The following is a 22,213-nucleotide window of genomic DNA, read 5'->3' on the forward strand; positions in this document are numbered from 1 at the left end:
GCTACAAGATCAAATCCAGGGTCTGGCACACAAGCAGCATTTTAACAATATTTACTGGGAGGAATCAAAGAAAAGCTGGTACCTTTCACTTTAACAGATGAACATTTGAGATGCACTTTTGCAGAAAACTATAATCACCTAAACTGTTAACAAAGCAGCATTATGTATACTCAAAATGAATGCCTGAGTAAGTTTATGTGTGGATTAGATCAGGTAACAGGTCATGTTCCCAAATCCAGAAAACAGCAATACCGTTTCTATAGCTGGGAAATCAGAGAAAGGCCTGTGAGGAACTGTTTCATTTTCTTTTTCTTTTTTTTTTAAACATGGATGCTAATTTGAGGATTGGGGGGAGGAATTCATGAATGAAGAAAAGACTCTTCCAGATAACCTATATTTCTCGTCACAGATCATATAGCAAAAGATGGCAGGTAACCAAAAAGTATCAACTGGGCCATACTAGATTTTATATGTATATGAGAACGGGACAGAAGGAAAATGAAGCCTGGACGTGAACTGTGTGAACTAAATGAAGAGAGACTTCAGAACGTGAGATCCTATCAGCCAAGGCCTAAAAGGGAAGGTGGTTTAAGAAAGTTGAGAAGCTTTAAAATTCGATCTTGACTGATGGCATAAGAAGAAAGGGCAGAGAACTTAAGAATATTTGATATGGCTAAAGAAGGAGTTCCTGAGTCAAATCAAATTATCAAAGGGAAATGGAGGCACGTAACCAATAATTAATACAGAAGCAAAGATGCAAATAGTAAAAGGCAGTTAAAGCCCATAATGAAACGAAATGAGGGGGAAAGGAGTTTTCCTGTTACGTTCTAAACAAATGATGAATAGGGCCTTCCTGAATAGGGTGGCACGATGTAAACCCCCTGCAGCTCCTCAAGCTCCACAAGGCTGGGACCGTGTGGTCTTGACCTCAGTACACCCAGGAGCTACCACAGGAACCGACATCCATAAAACATCCACAAAAATTACTTAAACCCCATTAATAGAAGGATAAGTCAGATTCAACTTCTTGTTTTTCTGTGGGGGAAAAAAAAAGATTTTCAGAATGGATAATGTGTAATGAACATGAGAAACAAATGAAATTACTATATTTGATAACAGCCTAAAAGAGAAAAATTTGGAGTTAATCTAAGAAAGTACTTGCTAGTAACTCAGAGGGCCTTAAAACTGATACAGATATCTTAAGAGGTGGTAAATGCCATTATTAAATTTATTAGTAATGAAATTTCCTTCATTCTTTTTCCAGCATTTATAAAACCAATTTGAATTAATAATACCACTGTATCAACTTTTTATCTCATTATATAATGATTACCACATATAGTTAAATTGGAAAATAAATTATAAATGCCCTGTTCCTTTTGTTCCTAAAAACTGTAAAATTTCACTAAGCACTCCTGTTGCTTCAAACTTTTTTATAAATGTTTATAAAAATAAAAGTAAAATTACAATATCTTCCTCTTAAATGCAGCATTCTCACTCAAGGTGCTAATATCTTTTTAAGTAAAATTATCCATTTTCTCAATTATTTTTCTGAGATAAAGCAGGCATTTGATTAAAATGGAAACTGATATATTAGATCACTTACAGAGTCTGTGGAAACACTAAACTACTTGTTCACCTCCTACTCAATCAGGGCTTGGAGTGTGATATGTGTAGAAGGGGAGTGTGTAAAATGACACAGTTTGAAAATCAACCAAACGAAAAGCATATTGGATCTTTGTGGAAAAAAATATCCGAGAAAAAGTACACTATGGAAGGCAGTGTTGAGGACAAGAAAACTTTCATAATTATGAACTTTATTTTTATTTACTATGCCAACATTTTCAGGAAAGAGACTTTACATCCAGTTTTTATAACTCATTTTACAAGCAAATTCTAATATACAGTATTTACTCTGGTTTTTAAAATCAATGGGGAAAACAATACTGCAGGTATTAAAGACTGTGGTGTTTTTGTTTTTAGTTAGTAATGACTTAGAGACTTCAAATTTGTAGGGTATTATTTTGTTACGGTGATGCTCTAACAAGGAGAAAGTGGGTAGCTTTTCCCCAACACAGTTATAATATATGATATGTAGCTTTAATTAATAGCATAGTTGTAGATTGGCACCCACAATCATCATCATTTATCCAAGTGTATTCTTTCAAATTGCTGCAGCAGAAAAACTGAAGGGAAGTACGGAAAGAAAATTAGAAAATATAATTCAAGCATCAGAATGAAGAAAAACAGCAAGGCCATCATCCTCAAGGAAAAACACCAGGGATTTGTATTACAGCTTAATTAATTTTCAAATGTGCGCATAGGCATGCAAACATAACCACCCGAACTAATGCATAAACATGAAAACTACTGTGTAACAGGAAGAGTAAACGGAAACGATGCTGCAGTCTTACTCAACTTCGTTGCAAGCCTAGCTGGTGACTCCAAATTACATCGTCAGTGCCCCAGAGACCAGGAAACCATCATGACAACTCTGCTCAGAAACTGAAAAGTGCACTTCTGTGTCTGTAACAACCATCTATGCTACAGGAAGACCAGAAGTGACAGCTATGGTGGGGGGGATCATGTTCTCTTTGACACACTGAGTAAAATACTTAAGGGTACCATGAAACATTCAAAGAACTTAGTGCTTTAATGAGTAAAGTGACATGCTGAGGATATAATTCTGTGAAAGGCTGTACTTCAAACAGCAACAATTAGAGAAATTCATTTCAACAAAGAAAGCCACGCCCAAGAGGCATTTTGATATTTCAGGCACAACTCCAAGCAATTAAGCTTATTTAAAGTGCAAGTCTGATACCTTCTCTCATTATTCAGATTTTTACTTGTTAAAATACTTACTAAGTTCCCTAACATCTATATAAATACAATGAACAGTAGTCTATATGCCTGAAAATATTGCACAAATTAAAATGAGACTCCAAAAGAAAAATGCTAGAGGGTCTCAGTTATTAGAAACATTCTAAATGATATAACTATATAATCCTTTGTTTAATGCCTTAAAATCATCTGCACCTGTACTGATTAACTCCTTAGGCCAAGCTTTCTCTAAAGAATCTGATATACATCCGTCCCATCAACAGCCGAATGTCTAATTCTACATGCTCTATTACTTTTCTCACTCACAAATGTGAAACTTAACCAACCCCCACAAAACATTTTCTTCAGGATTTATAATTCATATATGCAGCCATCTTCACCGAAATCACAAGAACTCAGAAAAAAAGCGATCTGAGTTTTACATAGAGGAGGATTTGGCACAGAGTTGACTTATAGAAGCACTAAACAGAGATCAAGCCAAATCTGAGAGTGATCCCTGATTATTCAGGTGAGTTACATCCTCACCTCATTTCTGACTTCATTGCCATGGAGCAGTTTTAAAAGAAATATTCATGCAGTTTTTAAAAGCAAACTGCAGGCAAAACTTGTTTTGTACAAGCATCCTAGATTTTTTTCTCTTAAATATATTATGCTTCATTATTACATTGCTGAGCCAAGACTGTGGCTCAACAAAAGCACAGAGAAGTTGATAAACTGATGGGTTAATATTTCTATAAATTCATCAGGAAGAAAAAATAGAGCAGGAAAAAGACTGGAATAAACAAATTGTAGGAGTCAACATTTTTATATAAAAGCTATTTCCCTCAGACTAGGGAGTCAAAAATAAAGTAAAAGTTTTGAACTTTTCCCTTAAAGGACTAATTGTAAATAATGTTTCACAAGAGTCTACACCAACTTCTAAACAAACCAAAAACCAATTCATCAATGTTTACTTTAGGAAAATATAGTGTGATAACATCCCATTTGCAATATATGAGATCAGTTATCTTTCTCCTTCAAGATGATACACCACATGTACCCACTTACAGCTGCCAGCCATCACTTCCTGTCTCTAGGAACAAAGAAGAGCTTTGCTGATATGTCTGAGTACTTTACACTAACAATATCTGGACTATGTGAAAATCTTTCTGAACTTCAGTGTTTCTCTGGCAAAAGTGCTGCTGAATGAGACTCTGGTACTAGATTTGTGTTGCTCACCACTTACCAATCCAAGAATGATTCTCATATCCAGTGAATGGCAGATTCACTTGAATGGTCCTCTGGGAGGTAAGGGATGACTGCATAAAAATGACAGTAAACAGCTCTTTCAAAATTTCCACTAAAGTACTTGCTGTTGTTTTTCTTAAAAAGGGCAATTTCACCAGTGAACATTTTAAAAATGAAATCCTTAGAATTTTGAGTGACTAAGTTTTTGGTCATAATCCCTTATGATACATTTTTGGTCACCTGATTACAAGAAAAGGCTATCTATCTGAAAAGCATTAATTCTAATTAAAGCAGCAACAGGTGAACAGCCTCAAGATGACATGATTTGGGAGAACAGAGGGCAAATTTACTGAACCATCTGATGAGTGGCCCGCAGCATGATTGGGTTAGAGCATATGGTCCCTTGGCAGTTCCCTAGCTACCTTCCTAGAACATTAGGATCACCTTTAATACTTTTTAATAAAATAAAATGTCCCTCTCCAATTCTATTTTTCATCCCAAATCTACTTCTCAAGAAACTGCCATTCAAACACACTAACATAAAAGGAAAACCTGGAAAACTCTAAAAAAAAAAAAAAAAAAAAATTAAGAATTTCAGCTTTCTCAAGATATTCGTACTTAAGTTTATAATTATTCTCAAAATATTTTAACTGTTTTACTATAGAAAATAGTTTCAATCCTTCTCTGTGGGGTATTTATAACTCACCAAAGTTTGTGCAAACATTTCAAGTCCATTATTCCAGTCTTCAGATATTAGCAGAAAGTCAATAAATATAAATATCAAAATAAAGACTTAATTTAAAATATAAGCTGTGGAACCTTAAAATAGCTATCATGGATCCAGAAGCCTATAGGATTCGAAACAACTACCAGGAAAACTCTAGCACCAACAACACATGTTACAAAATGAATACACCTTCAGGTATACGCTTCAAGATATAATCCAAGCTTTCCAAAATCTATGGAGTAACAAAATCAAATACAAATGGTGTGTGTCTGTGTATGTGTGTGCACACACGCACGCAAAACAGGATACTAAAGCAACATATAATTGGTTTTTATATCACATGAAACATTTTTAGCCAGCAGAGTTTGGTAAATAAATAAATACTGAGACTAACTGGCTGATCCTAGCAAGGAAAAACAAAACTTACATAGACTTCCCACTAAAAGCCTGATCTCTTTTATTCATCACAAAGCTTTTGCATAGACCTTTTGAATACACAAATCACTGGCCAGAATTTTACTTATAGTCTACCATCTTCAATTATCACCATATCTCTAGTTAAAACAGTAACCATATTCACAGGAGGGACAAGTGAAAAAGGGTGAGGCTCTAAGAACCACATTTAATACAGACCTTAAAAGGACTAAATGAGCAAAGCAGGTTTCTTGCCTGCTTAGTGGAATATTATGAACTTTCTGATGGGCAGAGAGATGGGTAACATGATTAGAGCCTTCAGTAGGCCTCTGAAATGGGTAAGCAAACTTTTGTGTTTACCTGAGACAAATATGCTCAAATGCCGTGTACTTCAACCAGGATATAAAATGGAAGAGCCAAACTATTAGAAGCTTCCACATTTTAATTTTAAGATTTGCAAGCTTTCAATGGAACCTCCATCATGGTAGCAAACTGCACATAAAGCCATTACAGAACAGATTGTTTTTTAAAAAAACAAATTGGCAGGTGATGGCTACGCACTTAATGTATCTTTGGTTTAGGAAGACGGGAGTATCGATTAGAGGCCAAACAATCCCCAGAATTCAAATTGCCATTCAGATTCTGCATGATTTCTTTTCTTCTTGTTAGAGGCCTTGGGATGCTTGTCTTGGCCTGGAAGTTTTGAGGCTCTAGTTGGGAGCTGCTTATTTGTTTTTGTCTAAAAGAGCCAGAAGGGGGGCGGAGCTTAGATGCTTTTGGATTTGGATTACTTGCAAGATTTGTTTGACTAGATGTTGGCTGAAGTTTTGATGAATTCCATGGTGTGGTTACTGATGGCTTTTTATAAATGGGATTTCTACTTGGAGATGATTCAGAAACTGGAGGAGGTACCAAAGAATTTGAGATGGATGGCTTAAAAAGCGGTAAGGACTTGGGCTGGGATGTATAGCCCTCCAGTGAAGACTGATTTCTTCCAACTCTCTTAGTCTGGTCTACTGTACTTGACTGGGGAAGCGTCTGAAGGGAAGTAGGTACAAATTGCATGTCACTAATTTGATTATTTGCCGAATGATAAGGCTCTTGAGCATTCGTGGTCATGTTCAAGTTTGCTTCAGAAGATGTACTCTTCGCCCCATCCTCAGCGAATTGTGGGCTTGAAGAAAAAGGCCGGTCTTCCAGATCACAGCTGCTTTCTTGTTGTAAGCCGTGTGTAAAGCTTTCATCCAGATGTGCCACACTCTGCTGTATGCCCTGGACGGTGCACTCACTGTGGGCCTCGATATGCTGCGGCTTTATTAGTTTTCCCTGGGCGTGGTCTGTGGGTCTGGGAAGGCTGCTGGAAGGCTGTAGTACTTGAGGCTATTAAAATTAAAAACAACATTAAGCAACAATTCATTTTATAAATGCCACTCAGAATTTATGTAAGTTCCAATTAGGCTGTGTTGACACTTATGTATTAATATGAGAAGTATGTGGGGTTTTTTAATAGAAAAATAAACTGTAATATTCAAGTGAATTAATGAGACACATAAAAGAGTGATAATGCAAACAAAAAATGATACAGGCAGTAAACACTAAACAAGATTTGAAATCAAACAGGGGAAAAGAAAAATCTTAAAGTACTTATTTGTTGTACAAAAAAGATTTCCTGCCTTGATTCATTAAGTATTTAAAACTTTGTATGTAATATAGCTTGACAGAATGATTTCTATAGCACTTTGCTTTAATCTTCAAAAAGCACAGATAAAACCTGTGACCATTCAGAATTTACCCATTTTAAAGACTTTTTATTTTTTAAAGGAAAGCTGTATAACACTTTAATTTATCACACTTGGCTAGAGAAGTATTAATTTAAAAGTGTCAAGGTGCTGTACTTCTATCAAGAATTAAAAATATAAGCAGATAAACAAGTTTAAGATTGATCATATTCTCTGTTGATGTGAAATTCTAATTACTCTAACAAAAACGGGTCAATACACTTAGCTAATACTAAGCTACCTTTAACATTCTCGTTGAAAAGTTTCAGAATAAAATATTTTCACAGCTTATTTGTTCTGTCTCACTGCCATATGAGGGATCAAGTAAGGTTCTGGTAAATGGAAAACAGTTACCCTGTCCAGACTGAACATTCATTTAAGATTTAAAACAATACCCTTTTGAATAACAACTGAGAGTAAAACGAATGTGAAATTACCTGTAACTTGGACTAAAGCTGAGAAGCCTACAGTAACAAAATTCTTTAGGCCAATATGCCTCACACACACTTCTCTGGAGCTCACTGTGTGATTATATTCTACATAAATCAGGAGAAACATGCAACTTTTATTACTCTTGGGTGGTCAGTAAAGAAATATGAAACTTAAAGTTATCTTTCAATGGCCCAGATAGTTAGAGTATATGAGGCAGAGCCTACAGGTCATATCCTATTATAAGGGAAGTTGTTATCAATGTATAAACACAATACACATCATTTCCTACTAAATAATGTGGATCGCAAATATAAAAATGTTTGCCAAAGGGTCAGAAACACAGACTTTAAAGGGTCAGCTTTAATTAATAATTTTTTTGCTACACTAATGCACAAAAAAATCTACATAGTATCTCTAATTTCTCCAACCAAAGGGGCAAATCTATTTATACTACATCATTCATGTTTTGTCACTTTTTCATCTCCTTGGCCAGTACTAGATGATGGCTGCTGGCGCCAAGAGTCAGGCAAATTATGGCAGGGTTAAGATGACTGTGAGCAAAGTTTAATGACTTGTAGAAGGATGGCTGGCCAGGATGATATAGGGCCAAACTGGCTATTTTAAAAATCAGTAAAATCAAGATAATGACTATTCAAAATTCATATAGAATATTACATTAAACTCTTATTTTAGGACATTAAAACTAATAAGCAATCTCAGTTTCTGCTTCAAGCTAAATGTCCTAAACTTTAAAGTCCAGTGGGCATTTTCACAATAAATCACCACAGAAATGAATAAACTGTTCTTCAAGAAGTAAGGTACTAAAATCACCAGGTAATGACAATTAGTTGGGATTCCCTAGAAAAAAAAAAGACAGTGCCAATCATCATACATTTTAGAAAGATTAGTAAAAATATAGAGCAGGACCATATTAAGCAAACCAAAAATCTACCAAAAGGGGAAAAGGCAACCAAAGAAGGCAAGGGCGCAACAATCAAATGGTTGACTGAAATGGAGATTTACTTTCCCTTTTTACCTGTCATCAAAACCTTCAAAAATATCAAAAGATATTCTAATCTTGAGTTAAAAATCATAAAGCAACTTAAGACATTTGAAAATATAACAATTTAAAAATGACTTCATTGTAATATGCCTATTGCTAGTAAGAAAAAAAGGTATAAGTATCTATCAGCTCAAAGCATATAAATGTATGATTTCCTAATTAAGTAATATATTTATCATTAAGATAACCAACCTCCAGAAAAGGGGCACTGTGAACTGTAGATAAATCATCCATTTGCACAGATTATAGTAGTCCCCCCCCCCTTATCTGCAAGAGTATGTTCCAAAACCTCCAGTGGACGCCTGAAACTGCAGAGTAATGAATCCTATATATACTATGCTTTTCCCTATACGTACTTACCTACGATAAAGTTTAATTTATAAATTGGGAACAGTAAGGGATTAACAAAAACTACTAATAATAAGAGAACAATTATAACATAACTGTAATAAGAGTTATGTGAATTGTGGTCTCTCTCAAAATACCTTGTGATATGAGATGATAAAAGGTAAATGATGTAGGAGTTGTGACATAGCATTAAGACTACTATTGATCTTCTGAGGGTATGTCAGAAGGACAATCATCTGCTTCCAGATGGCAGTCAACAGCAAGTAACTGAAACCACACAAATTACAGAAACCAAAACCGTGGATAAGGTGGGGGGACTACTGTACTTTGATTACCCAACTGACTACTGCTTATCAGAGAACTAAATGGAAGTACAGCAGGAAGATGTGCTGCATGTATTAAATGCAATAAAGCTCCATATCAAATATTGAAGAAATAGGAAATAATCAGGTTTTTAAAAATAATAAAATTTTGAGTCTTCTGAGAGGAGTTAGGTTGAACAGTTATACAAAGATGCCTATCACTTAAATAAAGTGAATAAATTAATGGTTTCTAAGTGCTTTATAAATAATGCAGATTTTGTAGTTTTAGTAAACATTAATTTTAGTGCTGTGATCTAATTTCCCTATCCCCAAATAAATGGCGTGATTTATTATTTATTTGGAAACTAGTTTGGAAATCATTCCCACTACCATAAGAAGAAAGGCTCTCAAAAAAGATGAAGAAAGGACTACAGTGAGGACCAAAAAAATGACTTCTCCTAAAAGTGGATGATTGTGTAGAACTGCTTGCCCACTAAAGACTGAATTGTCATTAGTTACCTGCTGGTGACTTAAGAAACACGCTGCTTCTTATCCTCTAGTAAATAAAGCAAAGATGCATTCTGATAGCTTGTTGCTTGAGGCACAGTTTCCCCCAAATTCTAAAGCCTCAACTGTATTAACATAAAGTCAAGATACTAATAATTCTTCTTGCCCACATTCATTACTGCTTCTATGCTGTCAGATACCTTAAGAATATATTCTAAATAAATAAGATCTCATATTCTCAGAGATAATAAGACTAATAGGAAGGAACATCAAAGACCATTCATTTTTTAAAGGTCTACAACATATCGTGCATTGTTCTAGATATAGAAAAATTTGGAGCTGAATACAATGCTATTCCTATGGAACCTAAAGACCTAGTGAGGGAGATGGGTAAACAGATGACGACACCATGTCTCAAGCATAACAACATATGAGAACAAAAAGGAAAAATATGCCTGATTGTAGAGGTCATAGAAGGCATACAAGAGTTACAAATAATCTGAACTGAGTTTTAAGATGAGTGAAGAGTTTGCCGAGTAGACAAGAAGGGAAGAAACTTCAGGGTAGAGAGCCAGTACATGCTAAGGACAAAGGCAAAAAAAGTATATGCTAAGTTCTAGTAACTTCAAATTGTTAGACTGAATTTGGAAATCACAGTGTTGGTGGGAAAGCATAGGCAAGAACCAGCTCATAAAGAAACTCATATCAGGCTAAGTGGTTATGACTTTATGCAACAGATGATGGCAGACACTGATAAATTTTAAACAGAGGAATCATAAGATCCAATGTGCATTTTACAATGTTATTTTAGTGGAATTAGTGAGTAACATACAGGAAGGGTGATTGTAAGGAGCATGCTATAACAGCCAAGATGATAAATTATAAGGGTCTTAAATTAATATACTTCATGAAAGCAAAACTAGAAAGGATTGAAAGATTTTTTTAAAGGTGGTCAGGTAAGCAGCTGTTTGGAAGGAATTCAAGATGAGTTACAGGTTTCTTCCTTTGGAAATGGATGATGAGGTACTAATCTGTATCCAAAAAAAGTTGCCCACCAGCCCATTCATTTCATAGCCTCAGCAACCCAAAAGACTCAGAGCGCAAAAGGAATCCTAGCACCTATTTTGGGGGTGGGGTAGACTTTAGAAAACACCCTGTAGTCACAAATAAGTACAGCATTAGCACTCCATCCTTGCTACTTACAGAATGGTTGGTTACTGAAGCTTTAAAATGTGAATTCATCCCCAGACTTGATGAGCTAAGTGCTTCTAAGACTCAGTAAGTTCATATCTTACCTTAATTAGGTCCATAAACCTTATCAGCACACCATTCTGAGAATTCTCAGAAACAACGGTTATAGGTATCAAGGCCAAGAGTGCCAGAGGCACTACTGGGTACCTGTGTAAGCGATTGGTAGGATCTTCAATGATAATCTTAAATGTCTATTTTGGGCTGCTTACAAAGATAACCAGAAATATGAGCTCCTTACAGGAATGTACCATGCTTTGTTTTTCTTGTAGTCGGTATTCTTAGTATGTGGCACATAGTAAGGATTAAATATATATTTTCTAGATAAATTAACAAATAAATGAAATTAGTAAGTAGTATATTCCAAAAATTGCTTCTTTGGTAATAAATAATCAAAATGATACTTCCCTCTTAGGTTAGTGATACAGCACTAATAACCAAATAAAAACAAGTTAAAAAAAAAACTGATGAAAAAGAAATCTTATAGCAGAAAAAAAAGTTTTCTCTAAATAAGTTTGGGATTAGCATAATGATTAATGTTTAGAAGGGCTGCAGGAAGAATTATAATTTAACTAGGACATAGCAACTCTCGTGACCTACTAGCCAAGCTACAAATATTTTTTACCTGGAGATCGACATTTCTGAATGAAATAAGTTAGGAAAACCGTCTTAACAAGCATTCCACTATTTTCCATTTCTTATCCTAATAATTAAGTATGATTATACATGTAAAACACGTAGCATGGGATCTGTTAGCATATCAAAAGTGCTCAATAAATGTCACCAATGATTATTAAAAGGTGTGAGAATGATGAATTCAAGCCATGGCCCTTTTATAACTGGGTTTTGGGGGAAAAAAGGGGGGGGCAAGTTCTATAGCAGTATAATAAACTAGTTGCTATAGAATAAGAGCTTTCTAGGTTTCAAATAAGTAATTCAGTACTCTCCGTTATATTGAAGTGTTTTAAATCCATAGCAGGCATATCTGATATGATACAGAAATCAAGGTTCCTCAAGTACCTTCCTGAAGATAAAACAGAGCTAGGACATGAAAGGCACTTCAAAGTATAGAGAGAATTTATATATGGCTATATGGAGGAGCTAGTACAATACAATACTGAATCACTTAGCTTTCGGAATCAGACTGGTCTGGGTTTGAGTTTTGACTCACTTACTACTGGTGAGTTACTGGGTAAATTATCTTACTACTCTGGGATGGAATTTCATAACTTATAAAATGAAGATAATAGCAGTATTTACACTTCACTGAATTGTTGTAAATAATAAATGATAACATGCATACCAAAGGGCTTAGTATAGTGCCTGACACATTATAAATACTTGAGAAATGCTACATTCTGGGCTCTGAGAGAACAGCATTTCCCTTCTTCCAAGGGTAAACAGTCAAACACAGTTTGCATGTAAGCTTGCATATGTGATCTCTAATTATCCCAAGAGCCTCAGTGGAAAGTACTGTCTTATTTTTGTAGATGAGTCAATTGAGATTAAAAGAAATTAAGAAACATACTGAAATCCACATATTTGAGCAAATAGTAAAGCCAGAATTTGAAGTGACAGAGAATTTAAAATGCAGCACTAAAACTTTATTAATTCCAATGAGTTCACAGACTTTCAGAATATACAGTTTAGGAGGATGATTATTTTAAAAACTTAATGGGCAAATTCAATACCAACATTCAGGTACTAACTTTCCTGGATAATATCCTATGTCTTTCTCAGCTGATCTATCCTACACAAGATAAGTCCCAGACACCAAATTCAAGCCACACTATGCAGCAGTTATTTTGGGGTGAAAAATGTTTCCAAGTGACCTACTGGAGGAGATATACTGAACAAAAGGAAAGGCAAATTAGCATTCATCACTAAGAAAAACTTCACCTTCACTCTTTCCCATCATTTCAAAGATTTCTAGCATTAGCATAAGAAAAAATACTCAAGCAGTTTCTGTAAACATTTTGTTCTAGAATTACCAATGATAAGATGGCAGCTAGAAACGTCAAATCCTGAGAAAAATATGTCTAAGTGTGTAAGGTAGAAAGCAGGAAATGTTCTAAAGCATAATAATGCTACTGCATAGCAGATATAGGAATTACTTAAAATTATTTTCTTGGTACACACAAGTTTATTATTATTATTACTAAATACATTTTAAAGGCTAAAAGGAAGATGGAAATGGAGCCATCTGTAACATGCCTGTATTTTCATGCAGGCTCTGACATGCATCATGCAAATTGGAAAAAAAAAAAAAAAAACAGAAAGTGACTATGAGGAAGGTGGTAGGAAAAAAATCTGAAATTGTACTGTACCACGCTTTGTCAGAGAAGTAATGGACTAACTTCTCAACTCCTTGCCAATAGCATAATGGGAGAGCAGAGACAAGAAAAAGACAGGACAATGGTGTCAGAGACCACACACAACACCAAGGAATTGCCATGACTGGGTATCGCAGCCAACAGTATTTGCTTAGCTTTTGTTGTGTTTTATCAGGCAATATTATTTTATTTAGTATATTTATGTGAAATGAAAACATTTTAAATAAATTTAAACCTTCCCGCTAAAGAGGTTTGCAAATTAATATAAATATTCAGAACCACAGAACAGTATATGTAAAACTTCTCACACTTAAATCATTTGAAGAATCTTACCAAATAAAATATTGGAAAGGTTTTGACAATTTAATATTCATACTCCAAAGAACTAAAAAGGTTTAGCCACATGTAATCCCTTACAAAGCAAGTAGAAATCATTTCTTTAATAATTTCAGAAAGCCTTGCACATTATAAACTAAATACAATATTAGTTTACTTTTATTACTACTGCTGCATTAAAGACCAATTAAAGTATAATCTGATCTTCATATATGTCTGTCTTAAATACGATGTTCTAAATTAAAAGTGAGGCTCCACATATCACTAAAAAGATGGAAGACATGACTGGATTCCTAGTATAACTAGATACGAAGAATTTTGCTCTGTAGTTCACATGAACCCAATCACTACTTCCAAAGTTTTCTGGAAACCAGGAATGCTCTTTTTCCTCTAGATCTCAGAATGGTATCTCTAGATCTCAGGGAATTTAGAAAAGATAACTGATTGACAAGTAGAAATTATATATAAACAAATTCTGAGACAAGGAGTTCAATGGCTTTTCTAAGTTGATCAGTTAACTTACTTGAAAACTATCAAACTATTAATATAGACTTAAGTAATAAGGATTTATGACCTAGGCACAATCAGTGTGAGATGCTTAATTTTCATGGGTCTTTATCTCTAAAACACAAAACCCATTAGCGTTTAACCTCTGGGACTCAGAATAGCTCAGAAAACAAAACCAAACATCATAAATAGTACTACTCCATTGCTGTGACCAATATGCATGGTATATTTATCCAGAGTACAATTTTGCAGGCATTATGGTGCAACAGATATGGCTAACAATTCCACAATCTACAGAGCAGGTTGTTATAAAAGTCTTACGCAGAAAACAGCAATTGCTGTGTTTCTCATAATTACAAAGTGCCCAGTGAAACTGGTTTATGGGACAGCCTCCTGGACCATGAGTTTAATGCACATTTCTAGTCAATTAACCAATGAATAATAGCATTTGAAATTAGCTACAAAAATGGACAGAGTATCATATTCTGTATTATTTGTTCAGTTTTTCAGTTATCCTATTTTCCATTTCACTGAAAATATTTTATTTTTATGAAAAGTCACTCCTAGAGCTAATTTCTCATTAAAGCTAATGAGAAGCTAATTCTCATTAAATGAGAAGCTAATTTCTCATTAAAGCTAATGAGAAGCTAATGCTACCCTTACATGTAAAATTGATTAAAGTCACATGGTGGAGCCAATCAGATTGAGCCACATTAACGTACACCTTATGAACATGTTTAGCAGTTCAACAGTACATATCAAGTGCTTCTAGAAAGTACACACAGCCTTTGATTAAGCAACATCCTCCTAGAAATCCACCTAAGAGAGATGGTGATACTGATCTATACACAAGGATAAACAGCACTGCAAGCATGCCTCTATTTAATAGGGAAAAATGGAAACAACATCAATGCCCAACAATAGGAAAAGATTATAGTATAGCCACATAATAATCTTATCATGTACCCATTAAAATGATGCTTTCAAGAAATATTACTGTTAACAAAAATGTTCATATGATACTATGTGAAAAAAAGCAAAACCAAAAATTAAGAAAATATGAGAGTATTACGTGTTTCAAGAGAAAGCACTATTTCATTCAACTTTTAACTGAATTTTAAATACACTCACATGTGTGCTGGGCTATTAAGTAAATAGTTTCATTTAATAAATACATACTGGATTGTGAAATAAAATGAATTTTAAGTGTCATTTGCTTGTGAAACATCCTCAGAGGCTTATAAGAGAAGGAGGAAGATATATGACAATGTAAAATTCTAGGTGGAAAAGTTTGTTATTATAATATAAATTTAGAAATCAGGCAATACTAATGCTACATCAAGAAACTGCTAAGCTATTAAGACAACTAGATGCATTTATGTTATTTTTGTTGTTTAAAAACAATTTTTGTCTAAAAAATTTAGTCTTTTTAGGCATAACAAGAAATAGGTATTACTTCAAAATATACTTTTTGAAAAGTCAAGGTATTCCTAAAAGTATATGCTCTGGCACGAAGTGCTACTTGAGATTACCATAAGGGCTTTTTACTTGTCAAAAGCAATTATTTTTGTTAAATTTTCCTACTATGAGGTAGGTTATCTATCATTCCTAATTTTATACAGTTGGAAATCAGAAAGACTAAACTAGTATTAGTTAAGTCAATTTGGACAAAAGCTGAATTCAGGACAACAAGAAGACCCCTTCTACATCCAAAGGTAGCTATTTTTAACCCAGAGAAAATTTTAATTTGAAACTGGGAGACAAGCATTATCAAGTTGAGACTAGTAATATACTCAAGAAAAGAAATGGAAGTCAAAATTTCCTAAGAGAAAAATATATAAAGACCAGGATTTTCCTTTTTTTCTACATTTTTCTGGAGTTATCCTTAAATTCAGGAAGAATATCCTAGGCCAATGCAGCTTTCCTGAGTGACCAGAGCTAAACAGTCCCTGTAAACGTTAATTATTTCATTCTCCACATATCCAGAACAGGCTATATCATTAAGCTGGAAGGTCTACTATTCCTATAAATTAAAAACAAAAACAAGACCTTAGCGAAGCTTGCCTGACTTTTGCCTTTAGAAGAAAAGTCAGTTCACTTATGTTGATGTTCAAGATGGCCTCAGAAAAGAACTTATTAATGAAACATTATAATAAAGGAGAACTCTCTCAACTATCTACCATCACTTATAGAATTAACCTCTCCAAAACTCAGCCCTAGGAATCACATACTAACTAAACATGGAAACAAATATTATTTAACTAAATATAGGTTTAGTGTAGAAGGGGGAGATCTATTCCAAAACACTATGAAAACCACTGGATTCCATACCTTTCTTTTCTATATATTTTTTGAAGATTTTATTTATTTGAGAGGGAGAGTGTGTGCATGAGCACACACAAATGGAGGGAGGTACAGAGGGAGAAAGAGAAGCAGGCTCCCCACTGAGTAGGGAGCCTGATGTGGGACTCAATCCCAGTACCTGGGGATTATGACCTGAGCCGAAGGCAGATGCTAAACCAACTGGGCCACCCAGGCGTCCCTTTCCTATATTTTAGAAAAATTCAAAATATTCTGAAAAAAACTAAAATTCTGTATTTTAGATAATTTATACATAATTCTATATTTTATATTCCATAAAATTCTTTATTTTAGAGAAATTTAAAATATTCTTTAAAATATTAAAATAATGTTAATTTTATTAGTAAACTGCTTTAGCTGTTCTCAGGGTAAATCCAAAATAGTGTAGTAGTTTAGAACATATTTTTCCTCTAAAGGAACCTCCCCCACTCAGTAAGAGATAACAAGTCATGAATAAGTCATGTACTATCACTTTCCACCAACAGGGTCTTATAAGTCTCAGTGATCAAGTTCCAGGGCCAGTTCTCTTAGCTATATAAGCCGTGAGAATATACGTACTACCTTCTGATGTGGCTAACACATCCAAACTCTAGAGAACCAAAACTTTCTCCTTACTAATTGGAAGATGAGGAGAAGAAAGATTTGATCTATAAAAGCCAGAAAAAAAGATCCTGATAGTGCTGCAGACAGTGCTTTATAGTTGGGAAATGAAAAAGGCAGCTCTAACCCAAGAGGAAAGAAGAAACATTTAAAAATGGAGGGCCAATGACTGAAGGGAGGGACAAGAAAATTCTAAAGCTACACAAATAAAAAACTAGTAAAATGAGCGTTTCTGAGATACATGTTTTCAAAATAAATGTAAATTTTTGTTTGCAATATGGAATAATTAACCTTAAACTTCAATTCCACATTATAACTAGCTGAAGGGAAGGAGAATGAGGGAGAAGAATGGTAGGGAAAGAAGACAGGAACTGAAAGGGAGCTACAGTAAATTCAAGGTAGGGATGTTAATCTGAGGTAAATCTGTCAAACCATGCAAATTACTAGCTGTAAGTCTAAAAATATGTTATGTTACACCTGCCCTTTGAAAGTCAGATTAGTTCACTAGAGTTTTAAAATAATTTCTTATGTGCTAGGAATACTTAAATAGAGGAGAAAGGAAAGAGAAGTACTTGAAGACAAGAGAAGTAAAAAGGAGGCCTACAAAGGTGGTAGGGGATGGAAAAGGAAGAGGAGGAGGAGGAGGAGGAAGAATCTCTCTTCTCATTGCTTCCACTGAACAAATTAACTTGCTACTAAATAATCTGACATAAAAACCTATACAAACTTTCTGTTCTATTTTCTTTTAAACAAAAAAACAAAAGGGAAGCAGAGGCATAATAGCCAAAAATATACCTCAAACCTTATCTCAAATTTATACTGATACCTCATAATTTTGCCTAATTCAATAAATGAATTTTTATTTGGATAAATCACATTTCTTAACTTTAACTGCTTAAAACTATGGGACCTTTGATATTTCATACAGATAAAGATAATTTATTAAAAAAAATGATCTGAATCAAAAATTAGGGTAATTCCATGCAGGAGCCATAAAAGTGACTGATTGACAATATTAATTACCTTTTTTTCACTAGTATTAGCTTTTTTGGGTGACTTTTCAAAAAAGATAAAATATAACCAACTTACCAGGTGTACTCAAGTATATAATGTAAAATAATAACAACTGTTTTGGAAAGCAGATTCAATGTAAACAAAAAAATCTTTTAAGTCAAACAATTACTAAAATCATTAGAAATGTTAGTAAACCATGCATATTCAAGAGCCATTTTCTTCTGTACTGTAAAGCAGCTGATGAATTACAAAAATGTATTAGTTGTTTAAAAAAACCCTTGAAATTAGATTAAAAAGATTTCTTTTAGATGACAGTGAAATGCAATCAAAGCTTCTTGATTAAGAAATATTTAAAGAAATGTGCAATGGTCTAGTAAGCCTGCTCCCTCAAACAGTATGCATCTGTCCATATCATTACAGATAGTGTATATATTTTTGACATAACTAGATAAAAAATTTTGTTATTCATAGATCTCAAGATCACAAAAAAAGAAAATACATTAAAGGCAGATGCATGTCAGTAGGTCTAGGGTCACTGGCAATAGGTTTAAATAGCATTAGAATTAAATTAACTTCAGGTAGTTCTCCTAAGGCTCTAAGTAGAAGTCTATTCACATGCAGTCAAAGGAAGGGTTAATTAAGAGAAGAGAACCCAGGGAGTGCTGGTTTAGCACATGCCTACAGGTCACTCTGGACAGGAGATGGGGAGCTGGGGGAGGGACAGATCATGCAGAAGGGAAATACCATGAACGGGAAGCCAGAGCAGGATAGGAGTGAGAGACACAGACTCACTCTGTCTGCGGTGCGGTGGAACAGTCCGTGGCATCCCCTGGAAGGAGCCCTGCCAAGGAGAGAAGGAGGGAGCAGAATACCCACCCTGTGCAGAGAGAGATGGGGTAGGGAGGTATAATAAAACAGGGAACCGAAAAATAGAGAAACCAAAGTCATACTTTAAAAAAAAAGTAACAATAGTGTTAATAAGAATACAGATTTCATTTTTTTAAATATAGGTAGTTCAAATGATTAAAAATATATCATAATACAAACCTAGGTATTATTCATATATTTTAAGAAAAAAATTATTTTCCCCTAATATTTATAGTTAAAGCATAAGAAATGAAATACATATTCTTTCTTGTATACATTACATTTATCATCATATAGCTCTTTTTTAAATAGCGGATTCCAGTCTTTCAAAAATGTGAAAACATTTTAAAAGGGAGATAGATTTTTTTAAACAAGTGTTAAACAGAGAAATTACATTAATTATAAATCAGGCAACAAAAAAACTATCACACAAAAAATGTTTATTTCTTTTTAAGTCATAGGTTTTCAGAGGATTAGCAGATAAAATAAAGAACACTGGCTGAAAATAGCAGAACCAACACAGCATTAAAAAGACTTAGGATGTCTTGAGAGTGAGTACTGTCAAGAATGTGACATACAGGCCACAGGTTAAGCATGCATGCTTTTTAATATGAGTAACTTATGGCTTCTTAGATTTATGTAATAACAGGTTATCAGAATTGGAATACATCTGCAATGGCATTTACTTCCATCTCCTCACTTCCCAGATAAAACTGGGTTAACAAGAAAAAGATTTGTTCGATGTCTCACAAATAAAAAAAGATTCGGTCTCAGGTCTGTTTCTAGTGCTCTCACTAACAGAAATATATCCACAAATACAACTATTAAAACAGTAACAAAATCATAAAGGAAAATGAGCTGTAAATTATCATCATACCCAGTTCAATTTGCAAAAGAAAGTATACATAATTTTTCAGACAAATTAATCTGATATAGAAATAACTTATTAGAAAAATACCAATGTAGTTTTTAACTGGTGTTTACAGATTTCATAAACACTGCTCCAAATAAAAAATTTTTCTACTTCTGTATCAATATTTCTAGGCTCGGTTCACTATAATCGGATACTTGTTTAAATTTAAGAGTAATTATATATACACTGCTCACTATAAAAAAAAAACAGAATGATCCACTTTCTATGTTAATGAAAGGGAAAAACAGCTCCCAGAAACTATATGGAATTAATGATTTTTAGAATATCCTATTAAAAAAAAGATCCTGTCTTTTGAAATTATCATCTTTTCTCCACTAATTTAGCCACAGGTGTTTGTGAAAATAACTTAGAAAATACTTAAGAGGGTGATAATCCCAACTGTTCTCCAAAGATACTGCCAGATACAATTCTATTTTGTTGTTTCAGAAATATTTTGGTTTAAAAGCTTTACACAAAACAAATCATCAACCAAAAAAGGGCATGCACTTTTCCTATAAGTTTCACCAGAGCCAAGGTTCTACTCACTGTACTGGGTAAAGACACTTTCAGACGGGGATTTTGTATATAAGCTAAACCAGCAGTCAAAGATTCCTTTTCAAAGAAATAAATTCCGGAGGTTTGTGAAATAGTACTGACAGGGAACAAGGGAACTGTGTTTTTCTTTGGATCTTCCATAAGTCCTACAACTTTAAAAAAGTCACTGATCTTCTCTGAGCCTCAGTTTCCTCATCTGTAAGACACAGGATTAGAATGTGCTAGAGAATGAATTGTGTTCCCCACAAATTCCATATGTTGAGACCTATTCACCCAGTGTGATGGTATTTTTGGAGGTAAGGACTTTGGGAGGTGAACAGGTCAAGATGGTGGAGCCCTCTGAATGGGATTCATGCCCTTATAAAAGAAACCCCATCTCTTGCCCCACCCACCACAAGAGAACACAAGGAAAGGATGGCTGTCTATGTAGGCCCTTGCCAGACACTGAATCTTCCAATTTGCTCTTTGATCTCCTAACCTCCAAAACTGTGGGATAAAGATTCCTATTATTTATAGGTCACCCAGTCTCTATGGTGTTTTATAATAGCTGCCCAAACAGACTAAGACTGAATGGTTCATCTCTAAGAAGATTCTCACTTTCAGTTCTTAGAATTCAGTTACTCACATACCTGTCCTTATCCCTACTCCAACCATTGTTATCCTTTAATTTTATAGCTATTTATATGGCATTTAAAACAATCAACTCTGTATTAAATGGTATCTCATGATAATTCATCAGTTCTTTGAAAAAATTTAAGTGAAAGTATCCACTACAATACCTAGAACCTGGCAGGAGATTTAAAGGATGTTAAATGTCCTACCTTCTTTGCCCAAAGTCCCTAACACATAGCCAACTCTAAATAACTGTTTATGGATTTAAACTGAATTAAATGAAGCTATTATAAAACAAATGAAGTTTTGTGTTTAACTATAGATAAAGCTATAACACCAGGCCTGAATACACATTGCAGGTATCTAAAAATTTTAGAAATAAAAACAATGACACCCATCTTCACTCACCCAAGATCAACAAACCATGACTTCGGGGATGGGTTTGGGCATGAGAGGGAAAGAGAGACAACGCTGAGAAATAAATACATAAATAGTTCTGCCTGCTCCTGCCAAGGGGCACCTGTTTATTACCAGTTGAACAGCTGTCATTTCAATTTTGCCTAGAAAGGCAAATAAAATTCCTCATTTTACTGACTTCACTTTAAATGTCTCCTTCCACTTCTCCACCCCCATCTACCTAATTCCTATCCAGGCGTCCAAGTCCATTTCAAACCCATTCCCTAAAAGCTTCTCTGGATCCTACCTGAACTGATTATGATCATTCTTGTTTATAAATATCTACATCATACGGTGGGTACTTGTCTCAGGAAATTTTTCTTCTGCTTTTCATTATGCTGATTTGAATGTTTCTCTTATTATTCCATGAAATATCACCACTCTGAGAATAATAGCTTTCTCACTTTTCTCGGTGTCAACTATAAATGCCAGTAAGTGACTTTCACAGGGTGAAATATACTTTCGATTAAAATTTAATAGAGGCAGTACTTCCAGTTTCAGCACAAGATGGAACAAGTAACACGTCCTCCTTTTCCTTCTACAAAGTACAGGCAAAAACTCTTGACATTATATATAAAACAAGCATAAAACTCTGAAAGGTGAAGCTAAAAAGATAGATCAGCTAGGGACCTTGAAAATCGGAGAACAAACAGTAGAAAATTCCTGGGGTACCTTTTTGCCTAATGTATCCTAGACTAGGTGATGAAGAAGTCAGCACACAGATATGCCAATGGGCATGGAAAAAAAAAAAAAATAGAAATAGTGTCAAGAA

General features: G+C 34.4%; 1 protein-coding gene across 11 annotated transcripts in view; it reads right to left on the minus strand.

The window, feature by feature from the left end:
* Positions 1–1,800: 1,800 nt before the first annotated feature.
* The window catches only part of CCSER2 (coiled-coil serine rich protein 2), a 183,470-nt gene continuing 163,057 nt past the window's right edge, over positions 1,801–22,213 (minus strand). For 6 of the 11 annotated variants that reach the window (XM_032838464.1, XM_032838469.1, XM_032838524.1 and 3 more), the window contains one exon: positions 5,771–6,589. In XM_032838464.1, the coding sequence (XP_032694355.1) occupies positions 5,771–6,589 (819 nt within the window). Of the gene's footprint in view, positions 6,590–13,214; positions 13,255–18,782; positions 18,916–22,213 lie in introns of all 11 variants that reach the window. The other 5 variants (XM_032838493.1, XM_032838478.1, XM_032838487.1 and 2 more) reach the window with 5 other exon arrangements.

The sequence above is a fragment of the Lontra canadensis genome, unplaced genomic scaffold (assembly GCF_010015895.1).
Source record: "Lontra canadensis isolate GAN:19392208 unplaced genomic scaffold, GSC_riverotter_1.0 scaffold3, whole genome shotgun sequence".
NCBI classification, from domain to species: domain Eukaryota; kingdom Metazoa; phylum Chordata; class Mammalia; order Carnivora; family Mustelidae; genus Lontra; species Lontra canadensis.